Source organism: Kogia breviceps, chromosome 15, assembly GCF_026419965.1.
Source record: "Kogia breviceps isolate mKogBre1 chromosome 15, mKogBre1 haplotype 1, whole genome shotgun sequence".
In the NCBI taxonomy this organism is placed as follows: Eukaryota; Metazoa; Chordata; class Mammalia; order Artiodactyla; family Physeteridae; genus Kogia; species Kogia breviceps.
Window position 1 is genome coordinate 50,562,669 of NC_081324.1, and position 16,686 is coordinate 50,579,354.

The window sequence follows — 16,686 nt, forward strand, 5'->3', positions numbered from 1 at the left end:
TGAGCAATTGCATTCCTAGGTATTTACCAACAGAAAGGCACACTGTGTGTGCAAAAGGCCATGCAAGAATGTTCCCAGCATTCAAGCACGACTTGTAACAACCGTGTAACAAAAGGTCAGACTCCATTTTTTATGTTTGACAGTTTTCAAGCTCCATCACTCACCTATTGCCTTTTGTCCTACACCTGGACAAGCTGATAAGAAAGCCCAGGTGTTCATCCCTTGGCACACGTGGGAGGTTCTAACCACACAAATTCCGGCCCATGGGAGAGGGAGCCCTTTCCCAGACTGCCCCCCCACCCCCTCCTAACCACAACGAAAACCGATTCAGACCCCAATGCTTGCTCAGGTTTGAGTGTGAGCCCTGCTCTCCCCAGAAAGCCTCACTATGTAATAAGTCTTTTCAAACCGCAAAAAAAAACCCTACAAGAATAACAACAATAAAAGATTATCTTTCAGATGAGAGCTGTGGATTGGAGGGTGACTGACTAAAGGTCATACACTGATTTTATAGCAAAACCAGGAGTAGAGCTCTATTGTCATGATTTCAATTCATTTCCCCCTACTATTCTAGGCTGCCTTGCCCATACGGGATCTTATGAAATTTTCTCTCCCAAATCCTGTCAATTTCTTATCTTGATGCAATGTGAACTGACACAAGCCATCTCTAGGATTAGAAGGACACAATGGCATCAGAACAAACATTAAGTCCTGCAATTGTGTAGTTTACAGTGAAAAAAAGGTATATTCCCTTCATATACTTCACCTTTGTGCTCTAGATGATTAATCAATATGTGTTTATTGGGAATGTCCTGCCTACAAGTTGGGGCCGCAAAACATTTGTTAGAGTTCTAAAAAGCTCTCGTGCTCTGATTTGGGAAGATAAGTAAGGACTCAACAATGTTAAGTAGCAGTAGTCCATGAAAATGTGACCTATCCTGAGATGGGTCATGAAAAATTGCCAAATGACTCCGTAGACAGCGATGCAGGAGGGAAGAGGAGCGTAAGGACGGGGCGGCCACAGACAGGATTAACCGGATGCCTCATGCCTGGGATTCTCCACAGTTGAGAGCAGAGGTGCTCAAACTTTAGGGGCATCCAAATCCCCTGGAGGATTTGTTAAAGCACAGATTCCTGGGCCCCTCTCCAGAGTTTCTAATTCAAGAGTTCTGGGGTGACGCCTGCAGATTTGCATTTCTAACAAGTTCCCAGGGGATGGGGGCGCTGCTGGTTGGGGCCACACTTTGAGAACCACTGGTTTACGAGCAACACACTGAGGGGGGAGCCCTACCTGTGGGGCCTTCAAGGTGACTCCAGTAACAGCGTCCGCAGAAGGGAAAGCGTCCTGGGGCAGGAGAGGGGAAGACCCACCACTCGGAACATCCAAAATTAATGCTGTTGGAGGAGTTTCAGGGACCAAGGAGATACAGGTGGCACTGAAAAAGAGAATACTGAAAAATAACCAAAACCCGAAGAACTGTCCCCCGGTGAAGATACAGAGTCTAAGCATCCAGAGGATGCAAAAGGATCCAGAGAACCACCAGCCTGTGGAGATCCTTATACAAACATACTCAGTGCTCTGGATTGGCCAAGTGTATTCCAGCTGCCTGCTTAATACAATAAGCTAAGACAGACAAAAACAAAAATCTTAATTTTGAAGGAAAGTGAGCTAGATGGAAACTTTTTTAAACTTCCCTTTCTAGGACTAAAATGCATTGTTAAATGAGATCAATGCAATGAAACATTATTATTCACCTCTAAACATCAATGTTGACATAAAACCATACAAAAACAAAGAGAACACATGCCTATCATTTCTTTTAGGCACAGCCAGATTTCATGGTCTTGGTGGTTTCAACTATATGCATAAGATGTCATGACTGTATCCATAAATTATTTTTGAATCTACATCCAAACAACCTTCCCAAAATCCCAGTAGTCATTGATTAGCTAATTCTCATAACATAGTTGTGAGATGGGTGATTATTTTCATGCTGTTTTAAATGAGGAGTCTCAGACATAGAGATTAAAGGATTGGAACAAAGTTGAGTCTTGACGAAGGCTCAGAATAGAACTTCAGAGGAACTGCCCTCAAGGGTGAGGCTTAAACATTTCCCCAAGTTGCTACTGTGTCAGCTTCCTGATATAATGGAATTCTGGAAAGATTGCTGGGATGAATGATTTAGCTCTTTTTTTTTTTTTTTTAATGCACCAACAGCCTTTAGAACCTTGGCCTGTGATCACTTCTGAAGTCAAATATAAATCTACAGCCTTAAAAGCATTAAGTATCACTCAGCACAAACAAGGGATAAAGGAAGGAAACACATTACCTTTCATTAACGAATCTCCCATAACTGGCAATGCATTTGACGTGAGGTCTCAAATATTCCACTGAGAATTCTTCAGTGGGTATGATACAAATTTGATGCTGTCGAGCAAATACAAGAAGGGAAGTCCCAGTATCAGCAAAGTCAAGGTTACAGCCAAACACATTCTTTTAAAGAAGCTGTTAAGGGCATCCCTGGTGGTGCAGTGGTTAAGAATCCACCTGCCAACGCAGGGGACACGGGTTCAAGAGCTGGTCTGGGAGGATCCCACATGCTGTGGAGCAACTAAGCCTGTGAGCCACAATTACTTAAGCCCCTACTCCCCTCAGCTAGAGGAAAGCCCGCACACAGCAATGAAGACCCAACAACAACAAAAAGCCATTAAGAATTCATCCAGAGGAATTACAACTATTATTATAAAGCAGTAAAAATCATAGGATAGCACTCCCTCTGGCATCATTACATCCAACAAATCCTTTTTACTATTATGCAGGATCACTGACTTAATTGCTCTTGGAATAATTATATGAATAAACAAAATCATGTGAAAGTTCAAAAACAACTCTCTGTCAGCGACTTTTGACAGTTTTTTCTCTCCTGCCTTGGGCCGATGCTGGCTCTTCAGACCCGTTGGCAGGGAGAGGCAGGGATGTGGTGGGCAACCAGGGAGCCTGCTGTTCAGAAAGAGGGTTGCTCCTGCTACAAACAATCCTTCTCAATAGAGGATGACTTGTATCTCAGGCACATTTGGGCCCTGTCTCCAGAGCTAGTTTCTGAGTCACACAAGAAATTCAGTCATTAACTTAATACCTTTTATTTTAAATCAAAACTATTACCAGCTTGATCACAAAGCTATTCGGTAACAACAAAATTTTAATTGAACACCTACTATATACCAGGCATTGAGACAGTGGGATTCTGCAAGACCAAGATGGACACACTCCTGCCTTCATGGAGCTTATTTTCCAGTCAGCCTTGACTCTGAATGACATCTGACTATTTCAAAAAGGGCAAACTTATGCTTAAAAGAAGGCCGTTCAGCCATATTATAATTTCCAAAAATGAAGAGGTTAAGTTTCACTTGACTTATTATGTTTAAAAAGAGTCATCATTTTTAAAAGTCTTAAATTATTATATAGTTTATATAATAATATTTAAAAACTAAACTCCAGATAGTCCTTAAGAGAAAGCTCAACATTTTTAATACTGTCAAACACAAATATTTTAAACGTATTAGAACAGGCTGACCTGGCATTTCCCAGAGTGATACATGTTTAATATTAGCAGTATCAGGAAGTTGCTTCATGCTTAGATAATCTTATGTTCCCTGAGATTTTTTTTTTTTTTTTTTTTTTTGCAGTATGCGGGCCTCTCACTGCTGTGGCCTCTCCCATTGCGGAGCACAGGCTCCGGACGCGCAGGCTCAGCGGCCATGGCTCACGGGCCCAGCCGCTCCGCGGCATGTGGGATCTTCCCAGACCGGGGCATGAACCCGTGTCCCCTGCATCGGCAGGCGGATTCTCAACCACTGCGCCACCAGGGAAGCCCACCCTGAGATATTTATTGTAAACCTGACCACCCCTTCCTAGCCCAGATCCCACTACCTCTGTTTATCACAATTCTCAATATTTAAGTTATGCTATTAAAAGGGTATTTAATCTGCCAAAGCTGGCATTTTTAACTCTTAATAGTATATATCTAATTAATTGAAAATACTCTTCTTGAAATTGAGTAACAATGGTCTGGAAAAAAATACCAGGTGATTACAACCTTGAAAATTCTGAAGGAATCTACCAAGAAGCTAATAGACATAATAAAATAGTAAAGTGGAAAGAAAATAGACAGTAACTAATGGCATTTCTATACACCAGCAATAATAATAAACTAGGAAATATAACAACAAAAGATAGTTCATTCATAATAGTAACAACAAATACAAATTAATGAAATGGCGTTTTGTGAAATGTGTTCAAATTTGATGACTGAACTTTATTGGATGCTATAGAAAAGGCTCCAACAAATGAAGAGGCAAAACAGATTTCTAGATGGGAAAATAAACATCATAACACTGGCAATTCTCTGCAGGTTAACTTTATACATGTAACACAAACCCAGCCAAAACTTTAATAAGCTTTTAAAAATATACATGGTAAAAAAAATATATATATATATACATGGTTACCAATAAAAATACTTCTAAAATTCAGTAGTCCAAACAGAAGCGTACCAGAAGGAATCGGGCCATCCGTGCTTTGAGCCAAACGTCTGAATCTTCTAACAGCGCGTACACAGCGAGGCGACCCCTGCTGTCGGTCACAGCGCTCCGGCAGAGGACGCTACAAGAGGAAACAGTTTTCTTAACCTTACTCCCCTGGTCTCCCTCTCTTTATGCCCTGTGGGGTTGCTGATCGCACTTCAGTTTCTCCTGTTGTTAACCAGGTCGCTGACCATGAACTTCCCTGGAGGTGGAGTTTAGGAGGGATGTAGCCCATGATCAGTAGGAGAAAAAGAACCTTCCCACTGTGCTCTGAGTTGCACCTCTCAGGGCTGACGGCCTTGCGCACCTTCCCCACCCAGCTTTATAATACTTGGTTTGGTCATCCGGAGAAAGAGCCCCAGGGCCAGTGATGTCTGATGTCTAAGACACAGCCTTCTTGGAAATTTACCAATATCATTGGTACCGTTGGAGATTAAAGTTGCCTACTGACCTCACAATGGCCATCTCATGCCGCGTCAGTAATGAGGCTGAGAAGCCCCGAGTTTGCCTTTAGAAGCTGTCTGTGCCTCCTAATCCTCCTTCCTCATTCTACCAGTGGTGTTCCTTCCCTCCACGGCATCAGAGGACATACAGAGCTCAGGAACATTTAAAGTAAGATTTTGAACTAAAGAATACAGCCTCGTAGTGAAACGCATAAAGGAAGTATTACTTGAGGAATGCTTCTGACTTCATCCTCTAAAGTAGCAACTTTTCGGTCTAAAAATATAATTTGGAACTAGAGACATACTAAAAGAAAATGACCGTCTCTGCAAAACGTTTGAAATAATTAATACAATGCTTTTGAGGTGAGAATTAAAATGAGATAGTGTATAAAGAGCCATGGTTTGTGGCATATATTAGAAACTCAATAAATAGCTGTTTTCTTTTCCCTTTTGTGCATGTGTGTGGGTGTGAATACATGTGTCAATTAAAATGCATTTCTATTGGATTCAACCATAAGTCTGGGAGTTAAATATATTAAGTGATGATATTAAGTGACTCCCTTAGATTGAGTTTTATCCTCTATTCAATTCTTACTAAGAGTAGACTAACAGTGATAACAGGATTGATTGAATCATTAGTGATCACCTCTCTTATGGAGGGCAGATCAGATTTATCAGAGTTACCACAGCACTATTTTGGAAAGCGGTGTTCCTATGAGCACCACCACTTTTCTGTTGGGATATTGTTTTTTAACAACATAGTTAGACCTCACTTGAGAAATGCTGGGAAAGGTTCAAACCTCAGCAGGAGAAACTGCCATGTTGAAAGGGTCTGTCATTTGAAATAGGTTTTTATGGGTCAAATATTTTCCAATTGCATCATATTTTTGGACTCTATTACTTGCAGCCTGGTCATTTTCACTTATCCACATGACATGCAAAGTAGAGAAAAAGGAAATATTTTTGACAAGTGAAAAGATACCACGGGACTTCCCTAGGAGCGGTTAAGTACAATAATAGTAATTCCTAGTCTAATGCAGTATTGTCTTGGAAATCTAATGATTGAGAACTTTGGTGTTGTCACCACGTCCAAAGCCTAAATGATCTGCAGCCTATCATGTACTTCTCTCCTTAAAACACCATTCAGACAAAGGTCCTGAAACAATGCTTATGGCTTGCGGAACCCTGGAAGGGTGCTCTTTCTTTCTTTAGTTTTGAAATCACTCCTCTGCTTGGCATAGATAGTCTCAGCCTCTTCTGAGATAGTCAAGAGTCATGAAGGTCATTAAGAATGTTTCCTCCTATTTGCTGGGCCATCTCCACTTTGTACCCTGTGGAGCAGGGATCAAGCCCTGATCTGCAAGGTGGAAGGGGTCAGAGAGCTGAACTGGAGGGTGGGCTTGGATGGATGGGGTATGGAGAAGCCATGCGCTAGGCCCTGTGGCCAACAGTCTCCAGGACTCAGGGGGCGAGTGTACATCCCAGTGGTGGCTGATGTCACCTATAGATGAAACTAGTATTTTCAGAAAATGACAGAACATTGTAGGGAACTTTTCTGGGCCATCTGGTGTTCCTATTAAAAATGCATAGATAATTACATTCTTTGTTTCTTTTTTTAATCATCATCCCAGAGAAAAGGGAAGATTAGATTTTTTAAGGTTTTGAAAAGAAACTTTCACAGTTTATTTTGTAGGGTTGCCAAGAGTGTGATATTAATTTAATAACCATTTCATCAAGTCTCATAAAATTTTCCATTCTAAGCTACCAGAAGTAACATTTTACGTAAGTTCTTTTATTTGCAAAACAGGGAAAATGTCCAACTACCTCAAGTCATCTTGGGTTTGACAAAAAGCTCATAAACATAGAGGTTATAAAATGTTCAAGGTCTTGGCCAAGAATTGGGAGGGTTCACTGTAGATTCCAACCCCCGCCCCCCTCCCTCAGGAGCCTCTGCCTTCCAGGGCCATTTATTCTACAATTAATTTCATGGGAAACATCCCTTGCACTGATTCTTTAATTAAAGTATACTCTGAACATTTGCATACATCTTTAAACATTATGCAAAGAAAACAATATTTAATAAACCTTTGTCAGCACTCTTGGAAGAGATGAACTTTGTCAGGGTGAATCTGAGATTCCTTTGTCAAATTATTTTTCACCTGACCATCATCAAACATTAATGATCCCCAGTTCTGAAGGGCGTGTTGTGAAGGCAGGAGTAGTGGAGAACGTGCCAGGCACCCATGCACTCTACACGATGTTTGAGGGGAGAGCCCTGGGTTCACTGCCCCCCACAGGGTGACACAGAGTAAAGCAAAAAGGTTGTGCTGCTTCACGTGAATCTGAGCCAAGATGGTAAGTAGAACATACAGCTTTTCAAGAAAATGCAAGGTTTTCAAGGTACTGCCTACAGAGAAGCCTTCTGATATCACGCTGGGGCAGATGCTGGGTCGCACAACTACTCCCCTGCTGGTTTTCAAGCTCAGCCTCCAAAAGGAAACAACTTTCCAAGTTAGATAAAAACTAAAGTTCCCACAGCTGACCTCCTGCCTGTCCAGTTACAGAGGACTCGCCCAGGCAGGATGGTTACCTGTATTTGCAGCTGTAGATGTTCACCCGGCCTGCCAGGTCAGCCCCAGGGCCCTGCACGTGCACGTCGGCCTCAGACAGCTGGTCTGCTTCCGTGGCATACTCGACCACGACCATGTAGTGGCCTACCCTCGGGACCCGCAGCTGCAGGCGCAGCTCCACCTGTCGGAGAACCCAAGTGGACAGATGTGAGATGTACTGGATGCGTTTCCATAGGCAACGGTGAAACTGGGGCTGAGCAGACCCCAGGAAGAGTTTTATATGTCATCATACTAAGAAATGTGGTCCTGTAGGCAGGGATGACCAATAAAATACAGGACGCCCCATTACGTTTGAAATGCAGATAAGTAACACATAATTATAGTTGAACTGCAATTCAAATTTATTGGGGCATCTGGTATTTTTATTGTCTAAATATGGCGACTCTACTTATAAGGGACTCTGCTCATTCTACCCATATATTTGCCTTGTTTCCCAAGGCCAAAGATACTCCAAAACTTGAAGTAAAAAGGAATTTCCAATGGGAGATAAAAGGAATGAAAGTATGCCTTGAAGCTCTTTAACTGTTCTTTGATTTAAAAAGAGACTTTTATGAATGCAAATAATGACTTGTATGAATGCAAATAATGTAAAGTGATACACACACCCCTCTTCTGAGATTATGACTAATAATAGCCTGGTTTTCATACTTCCAAACCATTTTCTACATCTGAAAATGCATGATGCACACATACGTACTATTTTTTAAAAGAAAATCTGTAGGCAAATGGATGCTTTCGTACAATCACAGCAGAGCTGAGTAGTTGTGACAGGGTCCATATGGGCCGAAAAACTGAAAATACTTACTACCTGGCCCTCTACAGATAAAGCACACCCACCCCTGACATTGCCTAGTGGTTAGGAGCATGCAGACTGGAATCACTGTGCCTCCAGCTGTGTGACCTTGAGCAAGTTACTTAACATCTGTATGCCTCAGTATCCCCCTGGGTAAAAATGAGGATAACGTAGTACCCACCTCTGAAGATTAGGAGCATTAAGTGAGTTAATATGTGAAGAGCTCTTAAAACTGTATCTGCATGTTGTAAGCACTATATAAACGATGATTACAGCTCTGGTTCTTGCTTTTTGCCACGACTTTTTTTTTACTCAATAGTAGTATTTAGTGTGTCTATACCAGTACATACAGATATACTTCATTTTTCTAATGGCTGCCTACCATTCCATAGTATGAATGTAAAATCATTTATTTAACTAATTCCCTATTGATAGACACTTAGGTTGTCTCTAATTTTCCCTAAAACATATAAGGCTATATGATCATCTATCTATATATATCTATGTACATATCTGAATCTATATCTATAATTATATCCTTATGCTAGTATTTCTGTAAAATTCCTAGAAGTGGAATTAGAATTGCTGGACCAAAGTGTATGTGCATATTTAATGCCTGAGCCAATATTAGAACTACACTCCTTAGCAGTTTAACCCACTTCAGCCGGTAAGCGCAGGCCCAGCCAAGCTTCACCACACTTAATCAAAATCCTCTTGTCCCTTGCCTTCAGGAAATTCACAATTACTGTTCCTTCTGTACAGCTCTGAAGCCCACAACTGCTATTTTCCACAGTGATTTTTCTAACACTTAGATAATAGAAAGACTTCCCTCAGGGAGAAAATGTGGATTATCCACACCACTTTTCCACTCTGTGTTTTACAGTGAAATATGACGCTGCCATTGGTCCATGTGGGGAGGTTATTGACAGCATCTCTCCCCTGGGCATCTCCAAACCAGGGCTTGTCTGTCTTCACCCCACCATGAAACACACACAGGGCAATGATAAGCTTTCTCCCAGGAGTTATTATTGGCTGCCAGTTCTATCATAGCACTCTATTATAAATTTCTATTACTCTTCCTACTCTGAGTCCTATGGACTGACTTTTGGAAGACTTGTTGGAAGGGTTTTGAATGTATTTGATGGTAATAAAGGGTTTTGACAAGTCAGACAAAAGATGTAAATGATGGAAAACAGAAACCCTACTGTTTGTTATCAGTTATTATCTTTGAAAAAGGGCACTCTAACGAAACCAGTGTCACTCTGGAGGCATCTTTCCCATTTTATGGCACAAAACTGTCTTCACCTAGTTATCAGTGCTTCAGGGTAAAGACATTAAAGGTGGGTGTATCAAATCTGTTGCTTACACAAAGCTAAGAGGGATAACTAACCTGCCTGATGTCAAAGTAAGGATTCAAAATGATTTGGTCAACATATACTTACTAAACACCTACTCTGTGTCTGCCCAGCAGCAAAGTGATGGACATGCAATGGTAAACAAGACAGATCTGGTCTCTGCCCTCAGACAGACTTTAATCAAATAATTAGATAACTGGACAAATGCAATGTGAAATTACATGTACGACAAATGCTCTGAAGAAAGGCTAAGAGGGGTGCCTGAGCTAGTCAGGAAGATGAGGGGAGAGGCAGAGACTTCCCTGAAGAAGCAACAACCAAGCTGAGCGCTGGAGGACAAGGAACAGACAGCCAGACCAAGAGGGGAGGGAAAAGCGTTCAGGCACAGGGAACAGCCTATGACGTAAAGGGTAGCCTATAATGTACGTCCAAGTGACTGAAGGTAGGCCACAGTGACAAGGAACAGAGAGCAAGAGGAGTTATGATAAAATTGGGAGGCAAAAGGGGCAACCTTAGAGAACATTACAAAATTTTGTCTCTATCCTAAGAGCAATAAGATGTTATTGTAACGTTCCAACTGTGTATGTGTGAGGGTGGGGTGAGAAAGTCAGTGATGATTAGATACTTCTATCAAAATGAGCATGCTGACTACAGTATGGAGAATGAGCTCGGAGATCCAATAAGCAGAAGCTGATGTGGGTGAGCTAATGGGGAGGTTACGACAGAGATCCTTATGAAAGATGACAGGGTATTGGGCAAGAAAGATAGATGGAGAGAAGTGGAGATTATTTTTAAAAGTTTGGAGAGTACACTCAGGAATGGGTTGGCTTTGGTGGAGGAGAGAACGGAAGAAGTCATGCATGACCCCGAGAAATCTGGTTTGTGCATTTATATGGATGGTGGAGCCATTTACTTAGGCAGGGAACACTAAAATGGAATTTGAGATCCCTCTGGGATATCTAAGAGGTAATGTCAAGAAGGAATTGGCTGTGCTGCTCTACATATAAAAGGGGAGGTGTGACTGGACATACCAATTTGGGAGTTATCTGTGTAGAGTTGGTACCTAACATGATAGGCAGGGAGGAGACTGCTTAGGGAGAGACTACAGCGTAAAAAGACAAGGGCTAAGGGGACTTTCCTGGTGGTCCAGTGGTTGAGAATCCATCTTGCAATGCAGGGGATGCTGGTTCAATTCCTGGTTGGTGAACTAAGATCCCACATGCAGTGGGGCAACTAAGCGTGCCACAACTAGAGAGCCCATGTGCTACAACTACAGAGCCCCCGTGCAGCAATTACAGAGCCCATGTGCCGCAACTAAAACCCGACGCAGCCAAATAAATAAACAAATATTAAAAAAAAAAAAAAAGACAAGGGCTAAGACTGAGCCTCAACAAATTCTAATATTTAATGGCTAGACAGAGGAGGATAAGCCTGCAAATGATATTTTGAGGAGGTGGCTGGAGAGGCAGGAAGAGACCCAAACTACTCCTAAATTCTGGAAAACAAGGCAAGAGAGTGGTTTTTTTGTTTGTTTGTTTGTTTTTGGCTGCATTGGGTCTTAGTTGTGGCACACAGGCTCTCTACTTGAAGCACACGGGCTCTCTAGTTGCTTGCCCCACAGCACATGGGATCTTAGTTCCCCGATCAGGGATTGAACCAGCGTCCCCTGCATTTCAAGATGGATTCTCAACCACTGGACCACCAGGGAAGTCCCGAGAGTGTTTTTAAATGGAAGGAGTATTCAACAAGTATTGAAAGCTGCTGAGAAGTTAAATAGATGAATAGATGAAGACTGAAAAATATCCCTGGGATTTAGCAACAAGGGTATCATTAAAAAAAAAAATTAATGGAGTGGGAGGTGAAAGCCAGAGTGGTGTGATTTGAGGTGTGAGTGGAAGGTAAACAATTAGAAATCATGAGTCTAGACAATTCTTGGTTTTGTAGGGGTGAAGAGTTATGGAGCAGTGGCTGAAGGATTGTGGGAGGGGGAAGGAGGGTTTTAATCAAAATAGGATAGAATTTAGCATTTTTTAAATGTAGGGTGACTTCCAGTTCAGATGGCACAGGAATTCACATTTGCTGTACCCCATCTGCTCCAAGACACAGCAACCATGGATAAAACGTTTTAATAGAAAAACAAAAATTATGTTTGGGATTAAAAGTAGACAGATAATGGAACACAAGTAAAAGAAAAACTTCAAATAGCATGGTCCTCTTGTCCTTCAGGTCTGGAAGCAGGCTGTTTGGATCAGCAGTTCAGCATGTGCAGAGTAAGGAGAATTAAAAATGCTTCATATGAGACAGTGGCCAGATCCAGGCTCATTTTTTGAAGCCAAAGGATGAGGGTTCCTTCAAATCATGAAAAACTGGAAAAAATTGCTGAAAATCTGCCACCTGGGTTTCAGCTTTATAAAAAACTGTGGAATTTGGGAACCAAAGGTCAAAGATGAGGCCTCATGACCAAGAACTGAGTTAAGCACCCACTGGCCCAGTGTCTGAATCTGTACTACCCCCAGTATCACAATAATAGAGGTTGGCACATCATAATGCCTGGATCTGGGCTAAGGGTACAGCGGACCAGATAGACACTGCAAAACTACTAGGCCGAGATGAATGTGGACAAAGACAGAGAAGATAAAACAGAACCTCTCATTCAAAGTAAGCCAATAAGCAAACAAAATAAGCCTCCACAACATAAAGAAATCTAATGTTAAGAAAGACAGGCAACAATATCATCAACTGAAGATGAGTTCACTTCAGATGGAATGAACTTTATGAAACTTTCTGACAAAGGCTTTAAAATAAGTATACTCGTCCCTTATCTGGAACCCCCAAAATCTGAAAAGGAAATCCTGTTTTTGTAATTCATTTGATGGCAAAATCTATCCTAACCCTAACCAGACTGCACTTTCTGACCTGAACTGATATAAGTCCATGTATATAGTCTTCATGTATCTCCCTTGGTGTGCCTACTCATGCTTTTCATTGGAAAAATATTAACCTGTTTGATTACAAAATGCTGTCCCAGACCCCACTATAGATTTTATGCATGTGTGTATCATTTTATCTTTTTAATATCTTAAAAATTCTGAATTCTGAAATATACCTTGCTCCAAGGGTGTTCAGATATTCAAAAAGATCAATAGAGTAACTCCTCTTTGAAAAGCAAATGAAGCTATGAAATAAAAATTGGCAGTGGAGAAACAAGAAAAAGTAAATATGAGAAAGAGCCAATGAGAAATTTTTGAGACTAAAAGTACAAATTACATGGAATTGGTAGGCTAAATAAAATCTAGACTGGAGATAATGAAACTGAGCATTCATGTATTCTAACAGAGTCTTGAGGATGTCATCCAGAAAGCATCACAAAGAGCCAAAGAGATATAAAAATACAAAAGATCAGTCTGGAGACAGATTGAGAGGCTCCAACATTCTTCCAGTCTGACTTTCAGAAAAGAAGATGTAAGGACAAGCAGCAAAGTAATAACTGTAGAGATACTAACTGATAATTTCCCAGGATGAAAGACATGACTCTTCATATTGAAAGTGCACTTTGAGTATTAAACTAATAAACAAAAATAAATCTGCACCTAAACATATCATAATAAAACTTCAGAATATCACAAATAGAAGTCTATCTTAGAACTTATGGCTAAACATAATGGATTTAGCACACATATTTATTGATCCTCCCTCTCAGAAATCCACAAAAATAAGAGTAAATATTTTTTGAATCATAAACCCACAAAGAAAAGAGAATTGAGAAGAGGAAAAGAACAGACCAGAGATATACAAAAGTTTGGAAGCTAGAAAGCAAACGGCTGTTAACTAATTGAACAGACCAAAGAAAGTTGAAACTTAAGTGTGTGTGTGTGTGTGTGTGTACGTGTGTGTGTGTGTGTGCGTGCGTGTGTATGTGCGTGTGTGTGTAGGGTTGAGTTGGGGTTGGAAAAAAATCTAGGAAATCTCCCAAAACATAAAACTAGATAAAGAGATTGGAAAGGTGGACGAAAGATAAAGAAATAAATTATCAAAGAAATAACTCAAGAAAGTTTCCCAGAGAAGTTTCTAGGCTAAAAGGGTCTGCTGAGAGCCCAGCACACTGGCTGAAACTACCTAAATCGAGGCACATCCTTATGAAATTTCAGAATACAAAAAAATAAAAAGATGATGCCAAAAGGTTTAGGAAAGGAAAAGCAGGTTGCATCCAAAGAACTGGGAATCAGAAGGTACCACAGGTGCTGGATTAGGCTACCTCTAGAAGAAGTGAGTCCCCCGTCAATTTAAGTATTCAACAGAGGATAAATGAATAAATATCTGACAAGGGTAATGTAGAAAGAATTCTTTCACAGGAAGGGAAATCAGATGATTCCTAAGACCTCTTCTAACTCCATTTGTCTCTGAGTTTTAGCACAGCAATCTATTAATGCTGTGCAATAGAGCTTTCTGTGATGGCAAAATATTCTGTAATCTGTGCTGTCCAATAGGGTGACGACTAGACATATATAATTATTGAGGACTTGAAATGTGATTAGTGCAACCACGGAACTGAATTTTTAGCTTTACTCAAGATTAATTAATTTAAATGTATATAGCCACATGGTGCTAGTGGCTACTGCATCAGACAGCACAAGTCTGTAAGCACTCAGATAAAACAGTAAAAACGACGATTAAGTAAAACTGGACAGCCCAGGGCTTAGTTTTGTGCATCATGCAAATAGAATAGCTCAGTGCTGTGGCTCTGGGCTAAGTCAGAGGTAAGGACAGCTCTTGATGAATCATCAACATCACTTCTTGGAGATCAGCCCTTTCCAACTGTACCTCCCTGCTGTGTGGGAAACACACACACACACACACACACACACACACACACACGCATGCTCAAGCACACACACACATGCATATTTGTATATATGCGTAGGCATGTATATGCATCTGTATACACACAGAGCATGGGTAGGGAGAGACACAGTGGACTGAATATCAGAATGGAGAGGAAGTAAGATCACTTTGTTTTTCTTTATGCATATTGTTTTACTTTTTATAACAAGTATATATTTTTGTAAAATAAAAACTCAAATAAAATAAAATGAAATGAAGACTAAATTTAAGAAATATCCTTAAAATCCTATAACGTCTACGTTGAAAATGTTAAGAATGTAGTTTACAAAAAGGTACACATCTAAATGGTCAGTGAGAGTACCATATATATTTTCATTCCACAGAGTTAATCCCCCAAATAAACATTTTCCTCAAGGGTACGAAACAGAGAACATTGTAGAAAGTAAGGAATGGAAATATTGTGGAGGAAGTTTTCTTTTCAGTGTCTTCGTTTTGAGGTAACGGGTTCTAATTGTTGATACACAGTACTTCTAACTCAATCTTAAAACAGTGTAGTCTTAAATTGTTTTGAGGCTCAGAGAATTCCCGGAAGAAAAGTAATGCCAAGATCTGTACTAACCGGTCCTCTGAGCCATGAAGGAGGTCCCTCTGGGAGTAGCAGTTCCAGATTAGGAGCTCAAGGAATTCAGCTGCTACAAATCACCTAGCCTGAGGGGATGAGCAGTCAGGGAGCATTGTATCCTTTTAGGGTAAGCTGTGTAATTTCTGGAAGCCTTGTAGAGAGATCTTGCCCTGAATCAGACAGAACAGGATGCCCCCTTATAAGCCCAGAGGATCAAAAGGAAAGGATTCTGTGGTTGTCCACGTTCCCTCCCACATCTACTGCAGAATGTGCTCAGGGACTAGCCTTCTCATGGTTCAGTGTGCTGGAACACCCAGCCCCAGCCCGAATCAGAGAACTCAGCACACCTTTCATTAACACCTCTGAGGAAGTCTTCCAGGTTGCCCTGAATGTGAGAAGCAATTGCAGCCAAGGGTTTTCAGCAGACGGACTGGGAAGCAATAATAGTTTTGACGGTAAAGAAAAGGTTGCCCCACCTCTCTCCCACTGAGGTCCGCCATGACTGGGTGTTCAGGGGTGGGCTGCCTCACTGCCAAGGGTCTTGGCTCCCCATCAAGCAGGAAGTGTCTGGCCTCACAAGCCAGGGCACAGGGGAATCGGGTCACTGGCAAGTGCTGGTAAAGCAAGCAACTTCAACAACAACAATAAAATACGACAGTTACCACCGAGAACAGAACACAGAACATCACAGTGCATCCCCGGGGCTCTTATCCTTTCCGTCTTTCATTCATTCGCTCATCATTCTTCAACAAACTCCTAGTAAGTGCTTACTACAGGAATCGGAGGGTCCATTTTCATCTGCATGAGGAACGGGAGAAGCAAAGGTCCACAAACCTAGATACCAGTTTTAGCTCTTCCCCTCAGCGGATGCATGACCCTGAGGGTATCACTTGGGCATGCGAGAGGGTGAGAAACGGTGTGCAAAGTACTTTGTGAATCTTACACGAAAGACAGTCACTGCCACAGAGAAAAACCACAATTAAGGAATTAACCAGAGCACTCTGTTCAGTCGTGACCCTGCAGCCTATTGAGAATCCTTGCACCCAAGGTTCCTGAGTTAGAGGCCCCCGACAATGCACCTGCTGCCCATACTAACTTCTCTCGGGGAGAGCCGACGTCGGCGCACGGCTCCGTGACCGGCAGCTGCAGTGAGAGAGCCTCGTAGTAGTCCCTGGGGAGCAGCACCACGTAGTCCTAGGAAATAAAGACCGAAAGGACGATTACTCATTAGGAGGGCGGCCGTACGTTAGTAATAAAATAGCTGCACATACTAGCTAAACTAATAACAACCAGGTGAAGCACTCTAGTTAAACCGTCCGCATCAACTGCTTTGTTCTGCCCCGACTCACCGGAACACACAAAGCAACCTCTCGCAGGAGCTTCCAGCACTGGAGACAAACGCCTTAGGCAAACATTT

The 16,686-nt window shown here is 41.6% G+C and overlaps 1 protein-coding gene across 11 annotated transcripts in view; it reads right to left on the reverse strand.

The window, feature by feature from the left end:
• LAMA3 (laminin subunit alpha 3) overlaps window positions 1–16,686 on the reverse strand; it is a 239,848-nt gene that overhangs the window by 107,432 nt on the left and 115,730 nt on the right. For 7 of the 11 annotated variants that reach the window (XR_010836889.1, XM_059040920.2, XM_067015192.1 and 4 more), the window contains 6 exons: window positions 16,366–16,463; window positions 15,746–15,899; window positions 7,618–7,778; window positions 4,555–4,663; window positions 2,331–2,428; window positions 1,292–1,436 (listed from right to left, as the gene is read on the reverse strand). Coding sequence is in view for 9 of the 11 variants with exons in the window: in XM_059040920.2 (XP_058896903.1) it covers window positions 1,292–1,436; window positions 2,331–2,428; window positions 4,555–4,663; window positions 7,618–7,778; window positions 15,746–15,899; window positions 16,366–16,463 (765 nt within the window). In the remaining 2 variants the exon portion in view is untranslated. Of the gene's footprint in view, window positions 1–1,291; window positions 1,437–2,330; window positions 2,429–2,518; window positions 2,549–4,554; window positions 4,664–7,617; window positions 7,779–15,269; window positions 15,440–15,745; window positions 15,900–16,348; window positions 16,464–16,686 lie in introns of those variants that run through there. The other 4 variants (XR_010836890.1, XM_067015189.1, XM_067015190.1 and 1 more) reach the window with 4 other exon arrangements.